Source organism: Agaricus bisporus (genome assembly GCF_000300575.1).
Source record: "Agaricus bisporus var. bisporus H97 unplaced genomic scaffold AGABI2scaffold_10, whole genome shotgun sequence".
NCBI classification, from domain to species: Eukaryota; Fungi; Basidiomycota; class Agaricomycetes; order Agaricales; family Agaricaceae; genus Agaricus; species Agaricus bisporus.
In genome coordinates this window covers 1,523,217-1,546,711 of record NW_006267345.1, presented here as the reverse complement: position 1 = coordinate 1,546,711, position 23,495 = coordinate 1,523,217, and the positions used below count along the sequence as shown (strand labels likewise).

At 45.3% G+C, this 23,495-nt stretch overlaps 9 protein-coding genes across 9 annotated transcripts; 4 read left to right on the top strand and 5 right to left on the bottom strand.

Moving 5' to 3' along the window:
* Positions 1 to 2,821: 2,821 nt before the first annotated feature.
* On the bottom strand, positions 2,822 to 3,666 carry AGABI2DRAFT_145651 (hypothetical protein; the record flags this gene model as incomplete). The annotated part of the gene is made up of 2 exons (XM_006455468.1): positions 2,822 to 2,911; positions 3,256 to 3,666. 2 exons carry the CDS (start codon positions 3,664 to 3,666, stop codon positions 2,822 to 2,824), a joined length of 501 nt encoding a protein of 166 aa, XP_006455531.1.
* Positions 3,667 to 5,001: 1,335 nt separating this feature from the next.
* AGABI2DRAFT_59057 (hypothetical protein) lies at positions 5,002 to 5,520 on the bottom strand (the record flags this gene model as incomplete). The annotated part of the gene is made up of 1 exon (XM_006455467.1): positions 5,002 to 5,520. A coding segment is annotated over one exon (519 nt), but the record flags the coding sequence as incomplete, so codon positions are not given.
* Positions 5,521 to 6,645: 1,125 nt separating this feature from the next.
* AGABI2DRAFT_195016 (hypothetical protein) lies at positions 6,646 to 6,906 on the bottom strand. The gene has a single exon (XM_006455466.1). It carries the CDS (start codon positions 6,892 to 6,894, stop codon positions 6,736 to 6,738), a length of 159 nt encoding a protein of 52 aa, XP_006455529.1. The 5' UTR covers positions 6,895 to 6,906; the 3' UTR covers positions 6,646 to 6,735.
* A 561-nt stretch (positions 6,907 to 7,467) lies between these two features.
* AGABI2DRAFT_121443 (hypothetical protein) lies at positions 7,468 to 7,891 on the top strand (the record flags this gene model as incomplete). The annotated part of the gene is made up of 2 exons (XM_006455465.1): positions 7,468 to 7,644; positions 7,697 to 7,891. 2 exons carry the CDS (start codon positions 7,468 to 7,470, stop codon positions 7,889 to 7,891), a joined length of 372 nt encoding a protein of 123 aa, XP_006455528.1.
* Positions 7,892 to 10,191: 2,300 nt separating this feature from the next.
* AGABI2DRAFT_195015 (hypothetical protein) lies at positions 10,192 to 11,305 on the bottom strand. Its single transcript, XM_006455464.1, has one exon. The coding sequence runs from the start codon at positions 11,038 to 11,040 to the stop codon at positions 10,324 to 10,326; it is 717 nt and encodes a 238-aa protein (XP_006455527.1). The 5' UTR covers positions 11,041 to 11,305; the 3' UTR covers positions 10,192 to 10,323.
* Positions 11,306 to 13,843: 2,538 nt separating this feature from the next.
* AGABI2DRAFT_209970 (hypothetical protein) lies at positions 13,844 to 15,043 on the top strand. The gene is made up of 2 exons (XM_006455463.1): positions 13,844 to 14,247; positions 14,303 to 15,043. The coding sequence occupies exons 1-2, from the start codon at positions 13,860 to 13,862 to the stop codon at positions 14,896 to 14,898; spliced, it is 984 nt and encodes a 327-aa protein (XP_006455526.1). The 5' UTR covers positions 13,844 to 13,859; the 3' UTR covers positions 14,899 to 15,043.
* A 1,659-nt stretch (positions 15,044 to 16,702) lies between these two features.
* On the top strand, positions 16,703 to 19,108 carry AGABI2DRAFT_180542 (hypothetical protein; the record flags this gene model as incomplete). The annotated part of the gene is made up of 6 exons (XM_006455462.1): positions 16,703 to 16,946; positions 16,995 to 17,716; positions 17,767 to 18,234; positions 18,290 to 18,751; positions 18,811 to 18,901; positions 18,960 to 19,108. 6 exons carry the CDS (start codon positions 16,703 to 16,705, stop codon positions 18,968 to 18,970), a joined length of 1,998 nt encoding a protein of 665 aa, XP_006455525.1. The 3' UTR covers positions 18,971 to 19,108.
* Positions 19,109 to 20,987: 1,879 nt separating this feature from the next.
* On the top strand, positions 20,988 to 21,858 carry AGABI2DRAFT_180541 (hypothetical protein; the record flags this gene model as incomplete). Its single annotated transcript, XM_006455461.1, has 4 exons — positions 20,988 to 21,327; positions 21,389 to 21,549; positions 21,608 to 21,712; positions 21,770 to 21,858. The coding sequence occupies exons 1-4, from the start codon at positions 21,158 to 21,160 to the stop codon at positions 21,856 to 21,858; spliced, it is 525 nt and encodes a 174-aa protein (XP_006455524.1). The 5' UTR covers positions 20,988 to 21,157.
* A 901-nt stretch (positions 21,859 to 22,759) lies between these two features.
* On the bottom strand, positions 22,760 to 23,129 carry AGABI2DRAFT_195013 (hypothetical protein; the record flags this gene model as incomplete). The annotated part of the gene is made up of 1 exon (XM_006455460.1): positions 22,760 to 23,129. A coding segment is annotated over exon 1 (252 nt), but the record flags the coding sequence as incomplete, so codon positions are not given.
* Between the last annotated feature and the right edge of the window lie 366 nt (positions 23,130 to 23,495).

Genomic DNA, 23,495 nt, shown 5'->3' with positions numbered 1-23,495 from the left:
TGTGATAGCGTAACGCCGTGACATTCTGGCAAGGTTCTAACAGTACCCCCCTCCTTAAAGTCGGCTCCTCCGGAGACGATCCTTCAAGACCTCCACGTTCGCCAATTACGTTCCAACTTCTTAAGATATTCGGCATCAAACTGTTTGTCATCCCATCCGAATAAGGCCTTGGCTGTGAATCGATTAGGTAGTTCCCTTTCTTGGAACCCGGTGTCACGTAGGACGTCATGTATCCTATTGAGTTCCCCATAGAGTTGGTGGAATTCAGTAATCAATTCTTTGGTGTTAGTCGAGTTCTCCTCAGGTTCCCACGAGTCTGCTTCTGCTGTATATCCTTTCCATTGAACTAAGTACTGCTTCTTTCCGCGGAACCATTTGGCGTTAAGGATTTTTTCCACTTCCCATTCCTGTTCTCCTTCTATTTCTACAGCCGGTGCCGGTTTACTCCCTTGTCCTTCCACTTGTTCTCAGTAAAGTACTATTCGGCTGACGTTAACCACCGGGTGGATCCAAATAGATCGGGGAAGATCTAGTTCCACTGCGTTGGGGGAAATGATCTTCTTGATGGTGTACGGTCCGATGAATTTCTCTGTAAGTTTCCGGGTAGGTCGTCCCTGGATTTGAAGGTCCCAGGTAGCCAATAGAACTTTATCTCCTACTTTGTATTTTACCGCTTCTCCCCTGCCTCTATCCGCATATCTCCGCATGTCATCTTGTGCCTTTTTTAGGGCCGCTTGAGTTTCCTCGTGTTGAAGTTTCATGCGGTCCGCAAATTCTGCTGCTGCTGGATGGTTGCCTTGTCATCGAAGATCGAAACCAGTTCTCGGATGCCTCCCCACGTTAACCATAAATGGAGTTTCCTTTGTTGATGATTGTTCTTTGTTGTTATAGGAAAACTCCGCTGTTGCTAACCAATCAGGCCAATCAGTTTGTCTATGATCGACAAATGATCGGAGGTATTGTTCTAATTCTTGATTGGTTCGTTCGGTTTGGCCATCGGTTTGTGGGTGAAACGCTGTAGATAACCTTGTGTCGATTCCCAACATTTTATTCAACTCCTTTGTAAAGTCTGCAGCAAACTGTGGTCCCCTGTCTGAGATCACCGTTTCTGGTAATCCATGCAACTTCCATACGTGATCCCTGAACAGCTTAGCTAGTCCTAACGCTGATGTTGTTTCCGTAGTTGGGATGAAATGAGCCATCTTACTGAACCGATCGCACACCACCAGAATTGAGTCCATTCCCTGTGATTCTGGTAATTTTACTATGAAGTCAACGGATACGTTGGCCCATGGTTTGGTGGGAATAGGGTTCGGCATTAATTTTCCTGCCGGCGGTGTTGGTCGATTCTTATTTCGTTGACATTGGTTGCATCCTTCCACGTACTTCTGGACTTGCTTAGTGACGCCTGGCCACCAGTAATTGCGCGTTACCATTTCTACCGTCTTCTATTGTCCTCCGTGTCCGGCAATGGGAGTATCGTGATGTAGTCGAATGATCTTGGTTCTTAACGTCTCATCCTTCGGCACGTAGACTTTTCCTTGCTTCAGTACTAATCCTTCCTCTAACTTCCACTCGTCTCCCCTTAATGACTTCACCTTTGCTCACTTCATTTCTTCTACCGCTTTTACCACATCATCTTCTCTTGCTTCGGATTTTCTGATTTCCTCTAATATTTCTTCTTCCTCGGCATTGATTGACATATGACCTTCTTCCATTGCTCGAATTGCAAAGTATTCTGGTTTTAACAAGGTTTGATCTTTGTTATCATCCTTTGTTCCTTGTTCGAAATCAGGTCTTCTGCTCAAAGCGTCTGCCTTCCCCATTGTCTTTTCTGGACGGAATTTTAATTCGAAATTAAATCTAGATAGGTATAAGGCCCATCTGGCTTGTCGTCGATTTAATTTTTGGGCTTTTGCGAAGTATTCTAGATTGCGATGATCTGTCCAAATTTCGAACTTATGTTTCGCCCCTTCCAGGAAGTGTCTCCATTCTTCTAAACACCGCATAATCCCCAACATCTCTCTATCGTGAATGTCGTAGTTTTGTTCCGTCTCCGTCATTGATTTGGAGATGTATGCTACCGGCCTCTACTTTCCGTCTTCACATTTCATTGCCAACTCTCCGCCCGTGGCATAAGCCGATGCGTCAGCTTCCACCTTTAGCTCTTTATCCAGTTCTGGGGCTACTAGGATTGGGTGTGATGTGAATCTTGCTTTTAGCGTACCAAAGGCCTCCTCTTCTTCCTCTCCCCAACTCCATTTCTTGTCCTTTTTGGTTAATGCGTGTAATGGTTTTGCAATACTGGCAAATTTTTCAATGAACCGTCGATAGTAATTTGCCAGTCCCAAGAATTTTTGTACATCTTTAACGCATTTTGGAGTCGGCCACTCTACTACGTCTTTCACTTTCCTTTCCTCCATCTTGATTCCGTTTCTCCCTATTATACATCCCAAAAACCCCATCTCACTTCGTTTCCATTCGCATTTTTCTGGTTTTGCGAACAGATCATTGTCCATCAACCTCTGCAACACTTCTTCCACCACCTTATCATGCTCTTCTTCATCGTCTGTTCCTATCAAGATATCGTCAATAAATACAGCTACTTTTCCAGTATTTACTAAGTCCCTAAAAAGTTCGTTCATCATAGTCTGAAAAGTAGCAGGCGAATTTGTAAGTCCAAAAAACATAACAGTGGGTTCAAAGGCACCCATGAAAGTAGTAAAGGCTGCCTTCCACTCGTCTCCTTCTTTTATCCTAATGTTATTATAACCCCAACGTAAATCTATCTTAGAGAATAATCGTTTACTACCCATAGTGTCTAAAAAATCGATAGTCCTGTACCATCCGCTTCTTTCCATTCTTCTTTGGCACAAAAAATACCGGTGAGGTTTGGGGAGATTTCGAAGGCCTAATATATCCCTTTCGGAGTTGGTCCTTGATGAATGCTTGGACTTCTTCTCTTTCGTTTGGCGATAAGGGGTATATTTTCCCTTTCTTGGGTTTGAAATCTTCCTTTAATTCGATAGCATGATTCCATGGTTTCCTAGTAGGCATTCTCTCTGATTCCTTTTGTTTGAATACTTTAAGGAACTTGTGGAACCGTCTTGGTACCACTTGCTCTACTGAGTCTATACTTCGAATTTCTTCTTCTTCCGGCATTTCTTCTGTCATTCCTCTTACCCACATCTCTAGTTGTCCTTCTTTCTCTCTACTCCTATTTTTCCTTTGGGCGCTTATTTGTTTAGGACGTACCTGTCCAGCCTCCGCTTGTCCCGCGGTGGCTGTCTTGCTGTTATCTTCTTCTAGACGTTCTGCCTTATCCCCCTTTAATCGGTCAGCCACGTCACCGGGTGATTGCGCCCACCCCTCAGCTTTCTCTTTGGGTTGTTGTGCCAACCCCTCAGCTCTACCATTAGCACGCCTGTTATGTGCCAATTCCCTAGCGAATACTACTTCGACTCCTAATGCGATCCCTTCGATAATGTTCTTGGGAGTGGTGAATCTCCCTACTGCCTTGTTCACCCATTCATATCTCTCTTCCTCATCTCTGATTTCTTCCTGCTCCTCTTCATATGCTTCTATCTTGACCATGGTTGGCCCTTCCTCTTCGTCATCACTTCCTTCATAAGGCATGCCAAACTCGTCTAAGGCTATTTCCTCCATTGCTGGGCATTTGTGTTTGCTCAGCAAATGTTCTGACATTTAGGTTCCACACTCCTCGCATCTATACTGCAACACCGTTCCCCAATTTGATTTCTTTGGGAAGGAAACTAATTTCCAACCTGCATATTGCTTGTGTGACATGTCAGGCTTTTCCCTTTTTTCTTCCTCATGCGCTTCCTTCATCAACTCCCTTGTTGATTTCCTTGGTTCCTCTATCCTTCGTATTTCCTCTTGCTTTTCTTTTGTTTTTCCTTTGTCTTTGTACCCACACCCATCTGGGCACCTGGTCATCTTTACCTCTCCTTTCTCCCAGTCGATTTCCGGGTTATGCATCTGTAGCCAAGGCATTCCTAATATGACTTTGTTTTTCCCGAGCCCACATATTTCAAAGTGTACTCTTTCTTTATGCCCCTTGTAGTATACGTTTGCAGCCACTCGATGTGTTACTGCCCCAGATGCATTGATCGTTCCATCGACATTCTTGACCGGGATTGGTCTTTCTAAAGGTTCCAGCTTGAACCCTTCTTCATCTGCGAACACCTTATCCATGAACATCCCCGTTGCTCCACTATCCAATAACGCCTGTACTCCCACTCCATCATGTGTGTCCAACTTCTCTACACAACCCCTATATTTGAATAATACACATGTTTTATGTAAACATTATGCAAACATTACCGTAAATATAATTTACATAGTACATGTGCAATATGTAAAATACATCTAAACTTTATGCAAATAAAAGCCTTAAAATGGGCTTTATTGAATTTTAAATTTGCATATGATTTACATAGTACACATGTATTATGCAAATTATATTTACGGTAATGTTTGCATAATGTTTGCATAATACATGTGTACTATTCAAATATAGAGGTTGTGCTACTCCCACGTTCAGCTTAATTTCCCTTAAAGGTTGTATTGTCCTTACAAGGAAATTCTCCTCTTGTACCGTATCACAAACATTGATTTCGTTATATAGTACATCAAATTTGTTGTAGGAAGTCAAACGAGGAGACTTTGCTTCCTTTACTCTTTTAAATTCTTCTGTTCTTCCTCGAACATCCTCTGCCAATATTCCCGCTGCTCATCCACATCTAAAGTTCGCGCATCTCGAGCCGGAGCCTTGCTCCAGCAGTTCTTGGCCATATGCCCCAACTTTCCACACTTGTAACACTTGATAGGACCTCGACTGGGTCCTGCGGCAGCGTCGACATCCATCGCGTTGGGATCTCGACGTTGAGGCTGAGGCCTCACGAAAGTGTTATTGGAGGTGTGGGTTCGTGGTTGGGGCTTAGCCTGTCCCCGACGATAATATTCTTCTTCCGCTCTTGCTTGCCTCCACTGTCTGTCCAACTTCATGCTCCTGTCGTACCAACTCCTACTGGTGGTTGGTGGGTTCTCTGATTCCATCAACGCCTTTCGAATTCTTCCTGATAAGCTTCTTTTAAATTCTTCGATGAGGGCTCGTCCCTCGTATCCGCTATCTCGTGCTATCCTCTTAAATTCCTGTACATGTTCCTCCGCGCTCTTGCTTCCTTGTTCGATCAACCTTAACTTCCCCACTGCCGTACTCTCCTCATCTGCATCTCCGAAATTGTTTCGAAGACTATCAAAAATCTCGTCCGTGCTTTCCGGGGCCTCGTCTTCACCGTTTTCAATCATCTCCATGATGTTCTCCTTCCATGACTCCGCTGCTCCTCCCTGTACATATGATAGTATCCATTTAACCTGATCCATCTGTGGTCTGCCCGTCATCTTTAAATTCAAATAAATTTTACAGGCCGTTATGAAACTGTTCAGCTCTTTTCCATCTCCTGAAAATATTTTTGGCCTTGCCACATCGATTTGTGGCGGTATCTGGATGACGGGAAGGTCTGCGTCTTCCCCGGGTGGACCTGGTTGCTGGTTGTTCTGTAGCTGGGCGAGTTGCTGCTGCAGTTGGGCGATAAGGTTTTGTTGAGCGTTCAGTTGCTCAAGTATTTGTTGGCCGGTAGCCATGCCTGGTTCGTTGTATTCGGGGGGAGGTGGTTGATATAGGGGTAAGGGGGATACAGATGGTTCTTGTTGTACCGGTTCGGATTCCTCTGATTGGGATTCTGAAGCGTGTTCTTCTTCTTCCTCGGATTCAGAGGAAGGTACTCGAAAAGTTCCAGGCGGTGTTCAGTGAGAAATTTTGAAGAAGGTGAGGGAGGTCTTTTCCTGTCACCTGGTGCGTATCCACCAATTCAATGAAGCCAATAACCTGCTTCACTTGAACGTGTGTACAAAAGAAAAAAGGTTTTTATTTAAGAAGTGCCGCACTGGCGAAGGGAACGATTACTGCCCTAGATAAAGCTATATAGGAAGACGGATTTTCACGCTAATCTAGACATGCACTTAATGTGGCAATGTCACTCCTCTGCGTGTATCACTTGACAATGCAAGCGCAGCACAAGGTTTATACAGGAAGTTACAATGGGGTAATACAGGGATAAAAAAAATAACACCACACAATATGGTAGGTCTCGTCTTATCAGTAGTCTGTGTCAAACTACTGACGTCCACGGCACACGTTGTGTTTATGTGCAGACACCCTTTAAGCCTAGGGACCGGCTATGTGTGTGGCGGCCACGATGGCGCGCAGAGAGTAGAGGATGATGAGAGAGTAAAAGATGGGGAGGGCACTGTGCTGTGCGATCCCCGGAGTAGTCGAGTTCTACTGTTAGGGCGACTGTGACTGTGATGTCACAGGTCACACCTAAACTCAAGAACTAAGGAGTATAGTGACAGAAATTATATTAGGCGTGAACCTAAGAGAACTCGACAGAGTCTTCTACAAGTTTCTACCTACTTTTATATACCTAGACTATGGCGCACAGACCAACTACCCTAGGTAACTATTTATATACTGACATGGGAAAAGAAGTATGTATGAGAAAATAAACTAATTATACATTTGACATGAGAAAAGAAGAGTGGAGTAAGAAGTAAGTAAACAAAAGTAAATTGATCATAAAAACGTCAACAACACCAAACAAACCATAAAAGTGTCCACAAGTACAAACAACTCTTAAACAGGTAATCCACTCACACAAACCAATATGCTCCGAAGTAATTGGCCAGCAACGCGTCACAGGGACATAGTACGAAGAACCCGGACAGTTCCCAATACCGAGCCCCCCACGCTGACCACCTCTGTATTACCCACGCCTTTCCTTCCTCTGCATCCCAGATTGCTAACGTCATCCTCCCGCATTCCCTACACTGGTGACCCAATAGGTCCCAACCTACCGGTCTGCTCTCCCTTCCTATTGCCACCGCCACTCTTCTCCACTGTACTTGCTCCGCATGGTTTGGAGGTAAGAAAGATAAGATTAAATCGTAAAGCTCAATTGGTAGATCTGTAGCTTGCGCCATTTTAGCAGTATGCCGATAGTTTAGCCTCCGTCGAACTGTAGCAGCAGAGGGAAATTATTATGTAATAGAATATGTGACAGATGTGACAGCGTGACATTCTGGCAAGGTTCTAACAGAAGGGCTCTGGAGAAAGACCCAGTAACCCGGAGCTACAGTACTCATGGAGGGGCTCTGGAGATACCCAGTAACCCATTCATAATGACGTTGTGAACAGAAGAGAGAGAAAGAGAGAGCACCGGATGATTGGTGACTAGTGACGAGTAACTAGTAACACTTAAGTTACTCGATCAATCAACCAACTTCAGACGTGACTTAGTCACATGACCTAACCCGCGCGTCAAGTCCAACAATCCTCATGCACATGCCCGACTATGCTCCAGCGATTTCTTCATCTTTTCCCTCATGTTACCTGTCCTGGCTGATAGATGTAAACAATACATTCGCCTATTCCTTCCCTTCTTGATCATGAAACATCCCTCACCCACCACTCCAACCGCACCAGAGACACCTGAGCGTAAGAAATTTCGACTGGAAGAACCAGAGGAGCCGAGTTCAATGGGCGCTGAAGAATGGACCAAGGTGGGGAAGACAGCCGATAGATACGTGGGGAAAGGAAATAGCGATGCTACAGAAACTCTCCTCAGCCGTTAGCGAAATCCCAGGAAACAAGTCGGCACTAGAGTCAATCATCGGTGACGCTCAAACAGAGGATCAGCTGGTGGAAATGCACAAGAATGTTGTGGAACATTGTCAGGTATCGAAGAATAAGATGATCGTCATGACGGGCCAGGCGCACGAACAGATATGGCAGTTCCTTAATGAATAAATTCTGAAGACGACACAGTCGGTCAATAATTAGGGCTCGGCACGGGTTGGGGAAATCCGCCGGCTATGGGGCAACAGTATGGGGGGTGCGGGTGCGCCAGGTTGACATGTTGACAGGTGGTACCTCTTGACGTGAGTACTCCATCTTTGCCCCTGTCAGATTGTCATTTTCTGATAATATGTTCCGCTAGCTGTGTTCACACTATGAACATCTCTTCGAACACCTGTTATATGTGCCACTCAGCGACCGTATTTCGAGAAGTTGATGGGTGCCGCGGTAACGAACCTGGGTATAACTCTAGCCATTCATAACTTCTGACCATCGGTAATGTCAGAAAACTGAACTCAGGCCCGATCATGCCAAGTATGTTACTTTTTCCAGATTCCGTCCATCCTACATGCTCGCTTCCAATTGCTAGGCCTGGTTGTATCTACTAGAACAGGAACGGCCAAGGCTTGAAGGATCTGGCAGTCATTCTCGCTCTCCTCGCGCCTCTTCTTTACGCTTTCAAAACAAGAAAGGGATTTCCTTTGCCCCCTGGCCCGTGCGGACTTCCATTTATAGGGAATGCGCTATCCATACCAACCTATAATCGTCACTCGGCGCATTAATGACATGATTTTATCTCTTGTCAGAATACCAAACCACATTTCATGTATAAGTGATCATGATGACTACTCACGCTGAGGCCCAAGCACATGTTCTCGGCCTCCTTTCGCCTCCACAACCTCTATATTTCAATAATACACATGCATTATGCAAACATTATGCAAACATTACCGTAAATGTAATTTACATAGTACACATATGTTATGTAAAACATATGTAAAAAAAAAATTCAATAATGTTCATTTTAAAGGTTTTGTTTGCATAAGGTTTAGATATGTTTTAGATAATATACATGTACTATGCAAATTAAAATTACAGTAATGTTTGCATAATGTTTGCATAATACATGTGTATTATTGAAATATAGAGGTTGTGCTCCTTCGTCAAACCCATTATTAACCGGTGATAGCAAGCCTGCAGAAACGATTAACCGTGAATGATTTTTACGTTGTAACTAGCATAGTGTTTTGAAATAAAAATTGATGCAATACCCTTCATCCACTACCTTCTAAGTGGCGAGAATTGTACTTTGTGCCTCTTGCCCTGAAAAAGGTCTATGTATATCTCAGGAGTTTCCGGACCATGTCTATAATGCTAGATTTTGACATAGTACTACGTACAGGGAATCATTCCTACATAGTACTATAATGCGCTACGTGCAAAATATGTAGGACCCCGTAGTATCATTAGAGCTATGTAGAATCCCTTAATCTACTTAACCCTACGTAGGTCAATATGGTGACTATATAGATATTTTATTTTTCCTGATGCAAGACAGCGCAGCTAGCACAACCTCTATATTTAAATAAGATATATGTACTTATGTAAACATTATGCAAACATTACCGTATATTGGATTTCCATAGTACATGTGTACTATGTAAAACATATGCAAAAAATATATTCAATAATGTTGATTTTATACATTTTGTTTGCATAAAGTTTAGATATGTTTTACATAATGCACATGTATTATGTAAATTCTATTTACGGTAATGTTTGCATAATATTTTAATAATACATATGTATTATTCAAATATTGAGGTTGTGTAGTTACCAGATATGGTCTACGGATGCTCAGATGCACGATAAAGAACGAGTCCTTTTTTTAGGACTTGTAATTTTTATGTCAACATTGTTATATTTATGAGAAAGACATCAACTAAGTACAGTTCATTTCCAGGAACCTTGAGATACACAGGCCTAAGTATCATTAAGAAGATTAAGAAAGGTATCTGTTCTCAATTGTTTCCTAATGACTGATTCAATAAAATCAATTAAGAAAAAAACTGTTTTCCTGATGTGGTGGTTCATTATTTTTCTTGTTATATTTTCGGTGGCTCATGCCACTTGTGCTTGGACCTAGAATAAAATCTATATAAACTGCCTCATAATTCATGGTTAGGCATCTCATTCCTGTATCCCCAACTCAGCTTTAATCAATCTTATTAGTTTGTCTTATTTTACTCGAAACTTTCCCTCCATCACTCGACAACATATCCCCTCTCAAACCCGAAGTCAACCCCACATTAATAAGGAAAGAGATGCAGAGACGAGCTTAAGTGTTGGGGAATGCAGCGACCGAATTCTCTAGTACTTCTCCATAGCATAATAGCATTTGATATCTTTTCTACTCCTAGCGTGAATCCATCCTTACACAATAATGAAAAAAAAAAAAAAAAAAAAAAAAGCCAATCCATCCACATAAAGGTATATGTTATGTATATATATATGATAAGTCGAAATATGATAGAACGAATTAATGACGAAAAACGAAAATGAGCGTGTAAATGTGTGCTTGAATAGTATGCGCCAACTAGAAATTAGAATGCTTGACCGACCATCGTCTTGGACGCCACCGGAGTCTTTGATCTCGTATGAATCCCCAGTCCATTCAAAGCCGGAACCTGAGGAATTCCACTCCCACCACGCGAAGACGAACTCTTTCGATACGTCATACCAGTCCCCGTTCTCGGTTTCGGGGTCGCTACCGGACTCGACATCGCAGACAACTTGGGGACAGATTTCGAAGAAGGAATGGACCTGATTCCTTGTCGAGGACGAAGCAACGTCGAGGAAGTAGCTTGATGAAGTGGCGGAACAGGGACAGCAGGTCTATCACCGACACTGGCTACCCTTTGCGGGAGGTGCAACGGCCTGACGCTCGTGGGTTTCGCCATCGCAGTAGGCTTGGGCGTCGTTGGGGTGCTCGCGGTAGTAGAGTTGGTTCTAGACCTGGAAGGAGTCATGGGAAACGGAACGCCAGACTGCTTCTTCAGGATAGGCAACGGCGGTAGATGTTTGTCTTTATCGTATAGCATCTTGCCTCTTCTCGTCATCGAGGGAGCATTCGACAATACTTCATCTTGAGGGGTCAGAGGTAACATCATGCTCAACGACGACGACGCCGATGAGGGTGTTTGAATCGTATCATCAGAGCTGTTGTGTGATTGTGTCGTCTTGAGCTTGACAGACGAAAAGCTGGCACTCGAAGCCGTTTTAGCACCGGTACGACCATGCCAAGAGGTAGGCGGGGGCATAACACTTCGGGCAGTCGACTTTGTCCTCGGTCGAGATTGACCCCACTCGTCCGTTTCGTCTTCCTCGAGACCTCCCGAGTATGACCTTGAGAGCGGGTGTTTGGCACGTTGAGAGAAATAGGATTGGATGGAAGCAGTGGATGATTGGCGCGAAAGCGTGAGATGGGACAATCTGCGCGTAAATGGGGATGGCGCGTCTTCGTCCTCGCTGTCACTCCAACCCAGTCCAGTCGTCAAACCGAGACCACCTTTCAACAGTTTACCGTCTCTATGCCTTTCCTTTCTCATCGGAGTGTTTCGTTCGTCTTTCATGATGCCCGATTTTGTCGCTGGAGTCTGGTAAGCATCGACCTTTGTTGGGAAGGAAACGACGTACTCGTAGTAGACAAGATGCTGTCGGGTCTACTTGGTCCCTCTTCAGACTGGGGAAGGAGCTTTGAATGAGGAGAAAGGAGGCCATGTTTGACCATCAAATGCCTAGAAAAGATTGAGGCAAGATCATCAAACAGTCAACAGACACTCACGGCAAGGGTGTGTGTAAATCTAGACTAGAGTCGCTATCGTCGTCACTGCCCACAATCTCGGTTTCCCATGTCGCGGTTTCCCGAACGACAATGTCGTCAAGGAGAGTCATTGAATTATTTGCTGATGTGACCGAGCTCTTGCGGCTCCTGGCGCTTACAGCAGAGGTAAGAGAACATTTGCGAGAGACCGTGTGTCCGCTCAAATCGGAAGGTTGTCGACGGAGGGGTCGAGGGGTCGAGGAAATGATGGAATCAATATCGGGGCTGGTAGAACGTTCCGATTCGGGTAGCTTGAATGCCGAAGGGGGGAGAGACTTTTTCTTGGTCGGTAGTGAAGGTAACGGTGGTAAAGGGGGAAGATGGTCGAGAGGTGCCGGTGACCTGGGCGTGCTCTTGCTCCTACTTCGGGCACGTAAAGCAATTTTGTGAGTGGGGCTTTTGGAGCGTGAAGCGCGAATTTCAAAATGGATCTCTTGGGGGGATAGGGGTGCTAGTGAACGTGAGATGGAGAGTAGAGAGAAACAAGATGGTGCTCACATGTAGCAAGGGCGAGAGAGGGAGACGGGGGAGAGTGGATGGGCTGGGTGGGGCTGTTGCAGAAGGGAATGTTTCGAGGGTCAATAGGATCGGCAAGAGACTTGTGCAGGGGGCGGAAAGCATTAAAGGGCGGGATAGACGTGTGTGCGTCGTCGTCGTCGACAGCGGGGAGGTTGCGAATGTCGATTTCGGAAATAGAATCGTGTTGGCGGTGTCGAGTAGTTACGTCATAGTCGTCGTCGTCGTCGAGGGGGATGGCCAGTCGGGTGAGCGACTGATGCTGCTGCCGGACCAGCCCAGCGTGAATTCGTTGCGCAAAGCTACTGCTGCTGCTGCTGCTCGAGCTGGTGACAGAATCACGGCGGACAAACACCGGGGACGGCCCGGGCAGCGGCGGGAGAGGAAAGGACGGCGGCCTTGACGGGGGTGGGTTGTGGGCTGAGGGAATGTGAGAGGGCGGTGCAGGAAATGCCTCGAGCAACGACATGGACGAGGCACAGAGTCAGAGCAGCAGCCAGGGAAGAAGGGTTATGGTTTTCTCACGAGTCCCACATGACGCTCACTTTTTCTCTTGCTTTCGTCTTTCCATTCTTCGCTTCCCGATCAAGGGTACTAAACTCTTGTCCACATGTACACATTTCATTCCATTCCATTCAGGGCCGATCTTGTTGGGATGCAAATCCGTTCCGAACATATTATTGCCTCTCAGCGGCCACAGTCGTCCGCAAGACACTCACTTCATGTCCGAGTACCCGAATAAATGTCGTGATCGACTTTGAGCGCTGATTCTAAGCGCTAGATATCCTGAAACTACGCCAAACGTCAGTGATCATCCTTCAATTCTTTGGACTTTGAACGGACCTACCTATTCAAAAGGGGATACCGAACCGATTAACGTTTTGTTGTCTGATCCACCACCAATTCCCTCAAACCTATCCTCGACTTGATTTCTCTGATCTTGCTATTTTTACCATCGCATAAAGTGAACCCGAAGCCGCTCTATCAAATACTGTCAATTTGACTTGATGAAATGGGAGCTAACCAAATAGATGATTGCCATGTAGTTTCGTATCAACGTCCGCCTCAACATTTACAGCCGCGTTTTAAGTATTCCTGGCAAACGTTGATTTAACCAAAGACCGAGGCATCCCCTAGAGGACACCCGGAAGTTTTACTCGGTGACTGCACTGCTACCATATCGTTGACACAAAGCGATCAAGACGTACATGAGGAGAAGCATAACTGAAATTAAACCACAGCTCACCTCTCCACCGCAGGGCATTTAATGAAGCACTGTTAGACGACTAGAGCACCTCATGGCTTTTACACCACGGCATCTAGGTAAGGTTGTTGAAATTGTGGATTAAAGAGTTAAGATACGAAGCCTAGATTTCTTCTACCCTTGCCGCAAGTTTAATCCATTGTTATCAGATGGTGAGTCTATCAATCACGAACCTTTGAATCACCCTACAAGTTCGTGGGAAAGCCTCATGTTCACCAACGTCTTCGAGTGCGTATCAGCAGATGTATCCATCTAGTCGCATTCCTGTCTCTACATGGTTTGATATCCTTTTGGCAGTTCTCTTTCCTCTCCTCCTTTTCCTCGTTGGTCGCAAAATGTTTCCTCCCTTTTCATGGTCAACCATTCGTCAGCAGCTGACTGGATGCCACTACGCGTCCACCTCCACATTTTCCCTCGGACGAGCTTATGCCAGTTATTTTCACTATGCTCTGTTGGCAAAGCAAGACTTGACGTCAATGGAACATTCTTACAGCTCCATCAGACGGAGTCAGAAACAACTTGGCTTTCGTATCGGGTACCCAGCCAAACTCAAACAATTCGGCCAAACCATCACTCAAAATGCCATTACTACAACAGCCATCGCGACTTTAGCTGCCCAAGAGTTCGGCTTAGAAGAAAATCCGTCATCGACTGACGTCAATCATGCAGATTTAGCCCGTGTTCGAGAGGCGCTGAAGCATTTCGTGCGGGATTGGAGTGAAGAAGGTGCGGGTGAACGTGAGAAGATTTTTCAGCCCATACTTCGTGTTCTGGAGCAAATACCACTATCCGCAAGGGAAGAAGCGAGGGTTCTCGTCCCTGGATCCGGCCTAGGACGACTCGCATGGGAGATTTCGCAACTCGGTGATTTTCTTTTTTTATCTAATTTGGACACTTGAGCTGACTCGACATATATTAGGTTACAACACCCGAGCTGTCGAATATTCATATTTCATGACCCTCGCCATGCGATTCCTTTTCTCTCCAACTTCGACGCCAAATATCAACGTCCACAACATCCAACCCTTCGCTCACTGGTTCTCGCACCAAAGATCGAACGACTCGCTTTTCCGTTCCATACCCTTTCCAGACGTTGTTCCGCGGTTCTCATCAAAACTAGAGTTGATTGAAGACGACTTTCTCAAAACAGCCATTCCTTACCAATCAAAAAACCCTGCGGGTCACTCTGGATATGATTTTGTTGTAACTCTGTTTTTCATCGACACCTCTATCAATGTCTTTTCTACAATCGAGAAAATCTACTCTCTCTTACGTCCAGGTGGCACTTGGATTAACCTTGGTCCGCTCCTTTGGCCCGGTGGAGCCCAGGCTAAAGTTGAGCTTAGTCTTGAAGAGGTCATGCTTGCCGTTAAGGATATTGGTTTTGTCATCGACCAAGGAGGGAGTGCAGATGATAGTCGAAGACCTAGGACCATTGAATGCGAATATGCTCATGATCAAAATGCGATGATGCATTGGGTTTATCATGCAGAGTTCTGGGTTGCCACAAAATAGGTGTTGTTGTCGCATCCAAACGCACCACGTTAGGGAAGTTGAGGTCTCGACGCTCACCTTCCCTTTCAACACCCGTCCTAATCCAAGTCGCATTGACCCTGGAAGAGGACCAAGATAACCGAATATACCCCTTCATTTCACATATCCTAGAAGAAGTATAGATTGTGATTTAAGCACTATCTTCCTCGTCGTGCTAGTTGGATGAGACGGAGAGATTACATGTGGACTTACGTTGATTTTTGACAACACGGGAAGATGAATGTAATGATTTCGAGGCGCTGTCTTTTTGGACTAAACAAACAGCCCATCGGAGGTAGAGAAACTTTGGTCGAGTGAAGGCGGTTGGGAAGCAGGAGAGATTTCACCAACATTGCTCTGCTGCCAATGATTGCTTGTGGTGTGTGATAGGCCCGATGTAATGTAGCGTGGAATGTAATAATCATATGTCAAGGAAAGCCCGGGCCGGAAATGTAGAAAGATTGACAATCGTGATCAAAGATTAACAATTTTCAGTAGTCACGACCTTTGCTTTGTGCTCCAGGTATACAACAGAAATGCCTAGACGACGAAACACGACAAAGGTAGTCTTGTATACATCAAACCGAACTTGGTGATAAATTATTGTACTGTGGTACCGGATGCTATTGATGCGTTTCAGGTACTCCACGCCAGGTACGCCACAACTACGACCGTGTCTCCTCCCGGAGTCAATCGTAATTTGATAATTTGTTTCGTTCAGTCTCTATGTGCCACAGCCCTTTGTAGCGAGCGGTATCTTGTGATAATTCAAGGGGTCAGATTGGCTGATGCTCATTCATCTTCCATCGCCATATGACAATCTGCCAGCAAAATTGAGAGGAAATCCACAGATATTTTTTGCCGCCATGAATCTTTGAGCAAAACTTGTCCGAAGCAATTTTCTCGAAGGCGGGATGAAGATACATCGCTCCAGGAAGCGCTGGTAGGTCTCATATGATGATCTTCTAGCTGTTGTGATAACACGTCGATCTCGGGATTAGGCACGCCGGTTGGCTCAAGGTCTTGGTTTGCGTAGATTCGAGTCGGTTCCGGTCTGTGCGATTTTTTTAGGGTCGGAGGTCGTTGATCGAAAGGACCAAATGGTTCGGGTGGTAACATGGTGTATTCGACCGAAGACACGGATATAGGCTGTGCACAACATCGAAGACGAGAATAGTATCGTAGCCTGGCCCATGAAAGGTCTGCTTGATGGGCAGAAATAGTGAATAAGAATTACAGTCAACCGGAGAAGGCGTTCCTACTAGGAGATTCCAGTGGTGCTCGCCTTCTGGAGTAGTATAATATTCTCTCTTCGGCTTGCGGGACGTAACCTTCGAAATTGAGAGGGCATCTAAGTAGGAGATACTTGACCAGGCGTAAGGAGTACCCGCATACCTCCGTTTTTGAAAGTCGTTCTTATCTGCTTAGCCATGCGCTGTTTCGTGTAACAAGCTCGACTTCTCTGCCTGATATCTTGACCGATTGAAAGAGTCGGCGAGCGTAGAGTATGCCCACGCATATGTTGGGAACGGGCCATAGAGATAGTAGACATGACTGTAAGAGAACTCAAAGGAGACGAGATGATGTTGTGTTGGCCTCAACAGCATCTTTAAATCCTATTGAGATCCACGTGCAGGGTGTGGCGGTTCTGTTGTTTATCAGACTGGTGACAAAAGGAGAGAGCGGTACAACATCGCATAGGTGAGCCTATATTTAGCACATTGTCAGTCACGTGCGCTTTATGATTCGATTGATGCCGGTGCTCGTCCGTTTGCTGTGAATTGCCATGTTACGTCGGGGCCTGCTGAGGCCTGCCAAATGGTCGCGGAACCGTCGAATACAAACATCTGTGCCACGACTGGCAGATGCGTTTGATCCGGTCACTGCGGAACGCGCCGAGGACGAAGTGGATGTCTGCATCGTCGGAGGAGGCCCGGCTGGGCTCAGCGCTGCAATCCGCCTCAAGCAGTTGGAGAAGGAGACTGGCAAAGAAATCCGCGTGGTCGTCCTCGAAAAGGGTTCCGAAGTCGGTGAGTGTTCTTAAGTTCCCTCTCGAAAAGCTTGCCAAATCCTGGTAGGTGCACATATTGTATCTGGAGCCGTCATTGAGCCTCGGGCACTCGATGAGCTCTTGCCAAAATGGCAGACTATGGAAGGCCATCCTCTCACAAGACCGGCAACATCATCGCATATGCGTTTCCTCACTAAGAACCTCTCTCTCCCTTTTCCTCATCCGCCACAAATGAACAACGACGGAAATTATATCTTATCCCTGTCTCAATTCACCCGTTGGCTAGCCAATATCGCAGAAAACGAGTATGGAGTCGAAATTTATCCAGGTTTTGCGGGGTCTCAATTGCTTTTGAGCCCTACGGCCGACGCACACGATCCCTGGGGAAACAAAGTTCGCAGCGTCCAAGGTGTCATTACAAACGAGGTCGGCCTCGCGCGCAACTTCACGATGAAATCCTCGTTCGAGCCCGGTATGGCTTTCCGAGCCAAGGTCACGCTCCTTGGTGAAGGGGCTCATGGTTCACTATCGAAACAGGCCATAAGCATGTACCAACTGCGAAAGGAAGCTCAGCCTCAGACCTACGGTATCGGTCTCAAAGAAGTTTGGCGCGTTGATCCGGAGAATTATCAGCCCGGTCTAGTGAACCATTTCTTGGGTTGGCCCCTTGCATATGACGTTTATGGTGGCGGTTTCGAGTACCACATGGATGACGGTTTGGTCACTCTTGGTATAGTTATTGGGCTGGACTACAAGAACCCCTATTTGAACCCGTATCGTGAGCTTCAGGTGCGTATCTCCTTTATGATTAGATACAACAAAACTTCATTTTGGCCCAGCGACTTAAACATCATCCTCACTTCCGCAAACTTCTCTCTGGAAAATCAGAACGACTCTCCTACGCCGCACGCGTTCTCAACGAAGGAGGTCTACAATCCGTTCCTCGATTACACTTCCCTGGAGGCGCTCTTATCGGTTGCTCCGCTGGTTTCGTCAATGTAGCGAAAATCAAGGGCACACATAATGCAATGAAAACCGGAATGCTCGCGGCGGAATCCGCGTTCACCACCGTTCATCCAACAGAAAGCTCACAAGCCTCCGAAGCAGCCGCTGATTTGTCTTCATACGAAACAGCTTACAAAAAGTCTTGGGTTCACGAGGATCTCCATGAAGTACGTAACTTGCGACCGTCTTTCAACACGAAACTTGGTATCTGGGGTGGGATAATGTACTCTGGTGTGGACTCTCTATTCCTAAAGGGTAGCGTCCCTTGGAATTTCCGCCACTCTTCCACTCATATCACTGAGGTCGGTGATGAGCTTGACTCTCTGCCGTCGTCTTTAAACTCAGGCTTTTTGACAGGAAAGTACATCTTCACTCGATGCGGCAGAAACAAATCCAGCATCTTGGCATCAACCAATCGACTACCCAGCCTTTGAACCTCCTCTTTCGACCGATCTCATGACCAGCGTCGCGCTCACAGGTACCAACCATGCTGAAGACCAACCAATCCATCTCCGCGTAGTCAAGACCCTCGAATACATGAACCAGCTCGATCAAATCCGTGCTCACAATGAAAAAGCTAACCCGGCAATCGGTGCTGGCTCGAAAGCCGTTGAAACCTGCTCGAAAGATGGTGATTCAGGAAAAGTAGAAGAGGAAAAAAGGGTGAGGTGTGATCATGTCAGAAAGAATGTTGGTGAATACGCTGGGTTACTCGGGCGAGCATGTCCCGCCGGTGTTTATGAGTACGTTGATCAAGAAGGTGCGGAAGTAGGTAATGGAGAAGGATGGCAAGGGAAAAAACTGGTGATTAATTCTCAGGTGTGTACGTTTCAGACCTCTTCGCTTTCTCTCCGTTGAACATCGTGGGTTATGTCTAGAATTGCATTCACTGCAAGTTGTGCGATGTCAAAGTACCCTCGCAGGACATCACTTGGACTGTCCCGGAGGGTGGAGGAGGTCCTAAGTATAGTGAGTTCATCATTAATCCGCTGTCGTGGATGACTGTCTGATTTATTTTCCATTATAGCTAACACCTAGATGCTTTCGCGCAATAAGTATCATATTTAGAAGGAACGTGTCCCGCATAACAAAAGTATAATTAAATGATATGCGAGGATTTGTTAGGACTGCTAAATAGACTGAAGTCAAACGTATCACGCAAAACTAGCTCGAGCAGAAATGTTCCTTCGAGCGAACGGTTATTCGTGGGGCATCTGGTCAGCACAGAATAGCAGAATTTCAGCATTTGTATACATCACGAATCAGACCACTGGCGACCCCGACTGGAGACGAGTGGTTTATGTTTGATATCATATTGAATGTAAGTAGGTGCGTGATAGTCTGTAGCAGTCAAACTTCTACTACTTGTCATTTTCAAATTAAACAATTATCTCCTTTCATTAAAAGGATGCACGGCTTTGTCTCCGCTTACTTGATAGGAGCAACTTCGGCCATTTCTTCAATGCACTAGTCACGATATGGATGGGGATGTCTTATAGGAGCGACGCAAGAGCCACGATGACGACGTGGAGGTGTATAGCAAGAATTATAATTATTGTCACCTCTTGCAGCACAATTTTAGCAACCAGATTAGAATACCGTCTTTCGTATTCTTCCACTGTTGTTGTTGCGCTGAGGACGTTGCTTCTTATCTGCATGGCTAGAATACCAGGGAATTTGAAATGCTCGCATATACTACAATTGGCAAGATCATCCCCATCTTGCTATTTGGTTTAGGAGGAATAATACGATTTTTGCCCCTTGACTCATACTGGAATGGTGTTTCAAGGACAAGTCATTGAAGGATTGGACACAACCTACAAATTCCGGCCATGGCTATGGACAGTCCGAAGCGCTCGGAGATCAAACTGGACGGAGGAAGTGTAGTGACGGTCGTTAAAAGCCAAGCATATCCCAAGCATATCTCGCACAATCAGATAATTTTATTCGGCGAGATGACGCGGAGAGATTGTTGATCCTGGATGATTAGAAAATTGGGTCGCATCCAAGCCGCTATGGTTGTCGAGAGGCACTGACTGATACTGCCGAGTATCGGGAACTTGAGAACGAGATACGAAAGGTTTGTCACTACCGTCAATGGTAGTCGATAGTGGACAATCGGCGAAATAACTTCCGAACCTTTAGATATCAGACTAACTAGGTTTCACGAGAAAAACCGACATTCGGATTCGCTCGTGTGTCCAATCTGAAAACTTATCGATGTGTATTTAGAAATTGAAAATCCAGTCTCGGAAATTGGTTCTTTGTCGTTTTCAATGGGTGTGACATGAGTATTGTGCATTTTTAGTAACCGTTGCTCGCGCAAGTGATTCAGAGGTGCCAGTCTGATTCGTGACCGGTGACCTTTTACGCAGTTCACTTTAAGACAGGAGCAGTGCGAAAAATCGGATCGCTGTCTGGCACGTTAATGATTGATATACATGTAATGAATTAGTCTTATACTCCTGAACTCCGTGCTCATGTCCAGGAGGTGCTGACAGGACTAACCTATGGACGCAACCTCGTTGATGAACATCGCTGTTATATTGAGCGGCACCCCCATTTTTGTCTTTCGACCGTCTACTTAGTTCAAGGTTGATACACAGCATTCAAATGAAAGGAGAACACATTCCATACAAATTCATGACACAGCCAAGAAAGAGCATTAAGCTTTCAAGTGTCTTAAGCAGTACAACTTCAATAGATATTTGTCTGGATAAAATTAGATCCGAGAAATGCTATTACGCATCAGTTTCAGTTTTAACGGAACCAGGTAAGTGTATTCAAGGGAAGAGCCGCCATGTATCTACGTATGTATTCCACCAGTTTGACAATTTAAACATAGGGAGACCCAACCCTGATAATGAGTGTATTTGTCTTAGTCCACAGCCAACCTACTTTACAAAGTGTAGGGCCAGGTAGAGCCGATATCGAAATTTCTTACCGATGCCATCAATTTCGTACAAACCACTTTGTCTGCTTGCATTGCTCCTGTCCAATGTGATTCACCAAAATATTCTCACGGCACTAAAGCAGTGCTCCACCCCCTATTTGTGCCGACTTCAAGCTTACTAGGCCAATTTAATAACCATGTATAAAAAGCGTAGAAAAAAATTGGAGGGCCATACCAATTTACGTTTCTCATTCTCACATCTGAACTTCTTCAACTTTCTATTCTTCTCTTAACTTCTTCAACCTTCTATTCTTCTTCTATTTTTTACGACCATGTTCCAAGGCTTAAACCAACTTATCGTTCTTACCACCCTCCTCTTGGTCGGGCTTGGAGGACTTGCCGCTCCTACCCGCCGACAGGGCGATTATGTCAGGATCCGGAACGCAGACCTTGATCTATGTGCTGCTGCGTTTGACGTAGAGGTTGGCACTGAGGTGGCGTTGTCCGTCCATTTCTTTTTCCTTCTACATTTCTTGTACTCACATTCCTTCTCTATTACTTAGTGACGGTTGCGAGAGTCAGCGGCATCATCGTTTTGAGGACGAAGAAGACGAAGAAGATGTGGACAGCCAGCGTTGGATTCTGGAAGCTGGTACACTACCAGGCTCATACACATTGAGGCCATACTTGGACGATACGTTGTGTGCCGGTATTACTGCAACTGGTGAGTCCACATGATTTAAGCTCGAGTTACTGTGGGAGTCAACTTATAATTGTATCAGACTTCTCTCTCAAACTGCAGGATTGCGACGATGCAGACCCAAATGACATCGATATGTTCTTTGAGACAAACCTGGATCTACCGGGGATTAATCTTGGTGCTCGAGGTTCGTCGCTATTTCTACCTTCCTGAATAACATGGGAGATAACCTGTGTATAAAAAGGTGTCTGCATGACGATCGACGATAACGATAACGCAGTGATGGCCGCTTGCGTTCAAGGCAGCAATGACCAGGACATACACACTGATTAGAACTCTATGAATCATTGGACTTGTTAGTTACGTGATGTGATGTAAACCTTCCCTTGGAGGATTATATTAGTTTTTGACAACTTGACTGACGACCATTTCACGATTGGATTGGCTTGTGCCAGATGGTAGTGTGGTGCTAATCTGCGCAAAAAACCTTGAAATCATTATGATCAGGTTAATGATAGATTTCTATTAAGGTTACAAATACGAACTGGTGCCTAAAGTTGGTCTTTGTATACTGGTGTTCCTTTTGACACTTCTCTCTATGCTTCCGGAACGTATATGGGTTTGCCGTGATGGTGAGTTTGATACTACAGCGGCATAGATTACATTCGACGTAATGAATGTCGGAATTGGGATCAATGGTTGTGTAGAGCGTAGTATCGGGCCATAATAAAATTGGCTGAGGGGTCGTGATTGGTATTTTGGGCCTCGGCATAGTGGTGAGGTACAAAATCCACTATGCGACTATCAGAGATGGTATCTTTTTTGGTATCTTCCTTAAGGTTGGGTTCATGGACAACACGCACTAGTCACCTGACCGAATCGTGACAAAAGCGTTACATTTGCCCATTTTGCGGGTTGCAAGCTTAATACCACTGGCAAATGGAAAAAATAGACAAAATCCTTCGCGTCATCTTTTTAAACTTAGTCAATTCCACAACGTGGCGCGAGTGAATTTTTGAAATTGGCCGAGAATCCAATGGTATTAACATTTTAAGATGAGATCAGAGAGGATTTCGCGGCAGAAACGCCCTTCGGCTATTCTGATCAATGAGGCATTTGAATTGTGGTCACTGTCAAGTCACATCAGGTGACTAGTGCGTATTGTCCATGAACCCAACCTTATTGATTTCTAACTAATCATTGATCTCACGAATCATTGATCTCGCGAATCATACTCAGTAAAAACGAGTTTGCATGTGTTTGACATGCAATTGACATGTAATTGACATGCGATCAACAAAAAGCGCATGTCCTGCGCAAGATTCTTGCATAGATGTCGGTCCCTCGCATGGTTTGCGTATACTCTTGCAATTCCATCAAAAAGTAATGAAGGCGTGAGAAAAGTATCCTCAAGCCCTCGAGTTTCCTCGTTCGAAGAAGGCTCAAGGAACCACTTTCCCACGGCCTCAAGCAACTTTGTGGCCATCGAACGTGTCGGTGTACGGCGCCAGTGGGACTATAACCTCTAAATAACTTGGGCACAGTCGGTAACTTTGCTTTTCTTCGTTTTTTCTTTTGAATCAGGATTTATTATGTGACGCTCGAACACAAGCTGTGGTACACTATCGCTAGAGTAGACGAAAGAAGAATGATAGGTGGGGTTGGACCCGGGCTTCTATGGATACCATGAAGAAGGTAGAGCAAAAACAATCCTTTTGGATGCGACATCTTTTCATTTCTAGGCATGCATGGCGATCTCGAGGAAGTGAGGGTCGTCATTTGCATGCTAAATTGCTAATCGCATGTAATTCGCACGTAAATGACATCCTCTGAGCGAAAATCTTGCCAAAATGCGATTTACATGTCAATTGCATGTCAAACACATGCAAAGTCGTTTTTACTGAGAATCATATGTGACATTACAAAGCATGCTGGCAAGATATCCAAGATATCCCTGCGTAGCCTGGGAA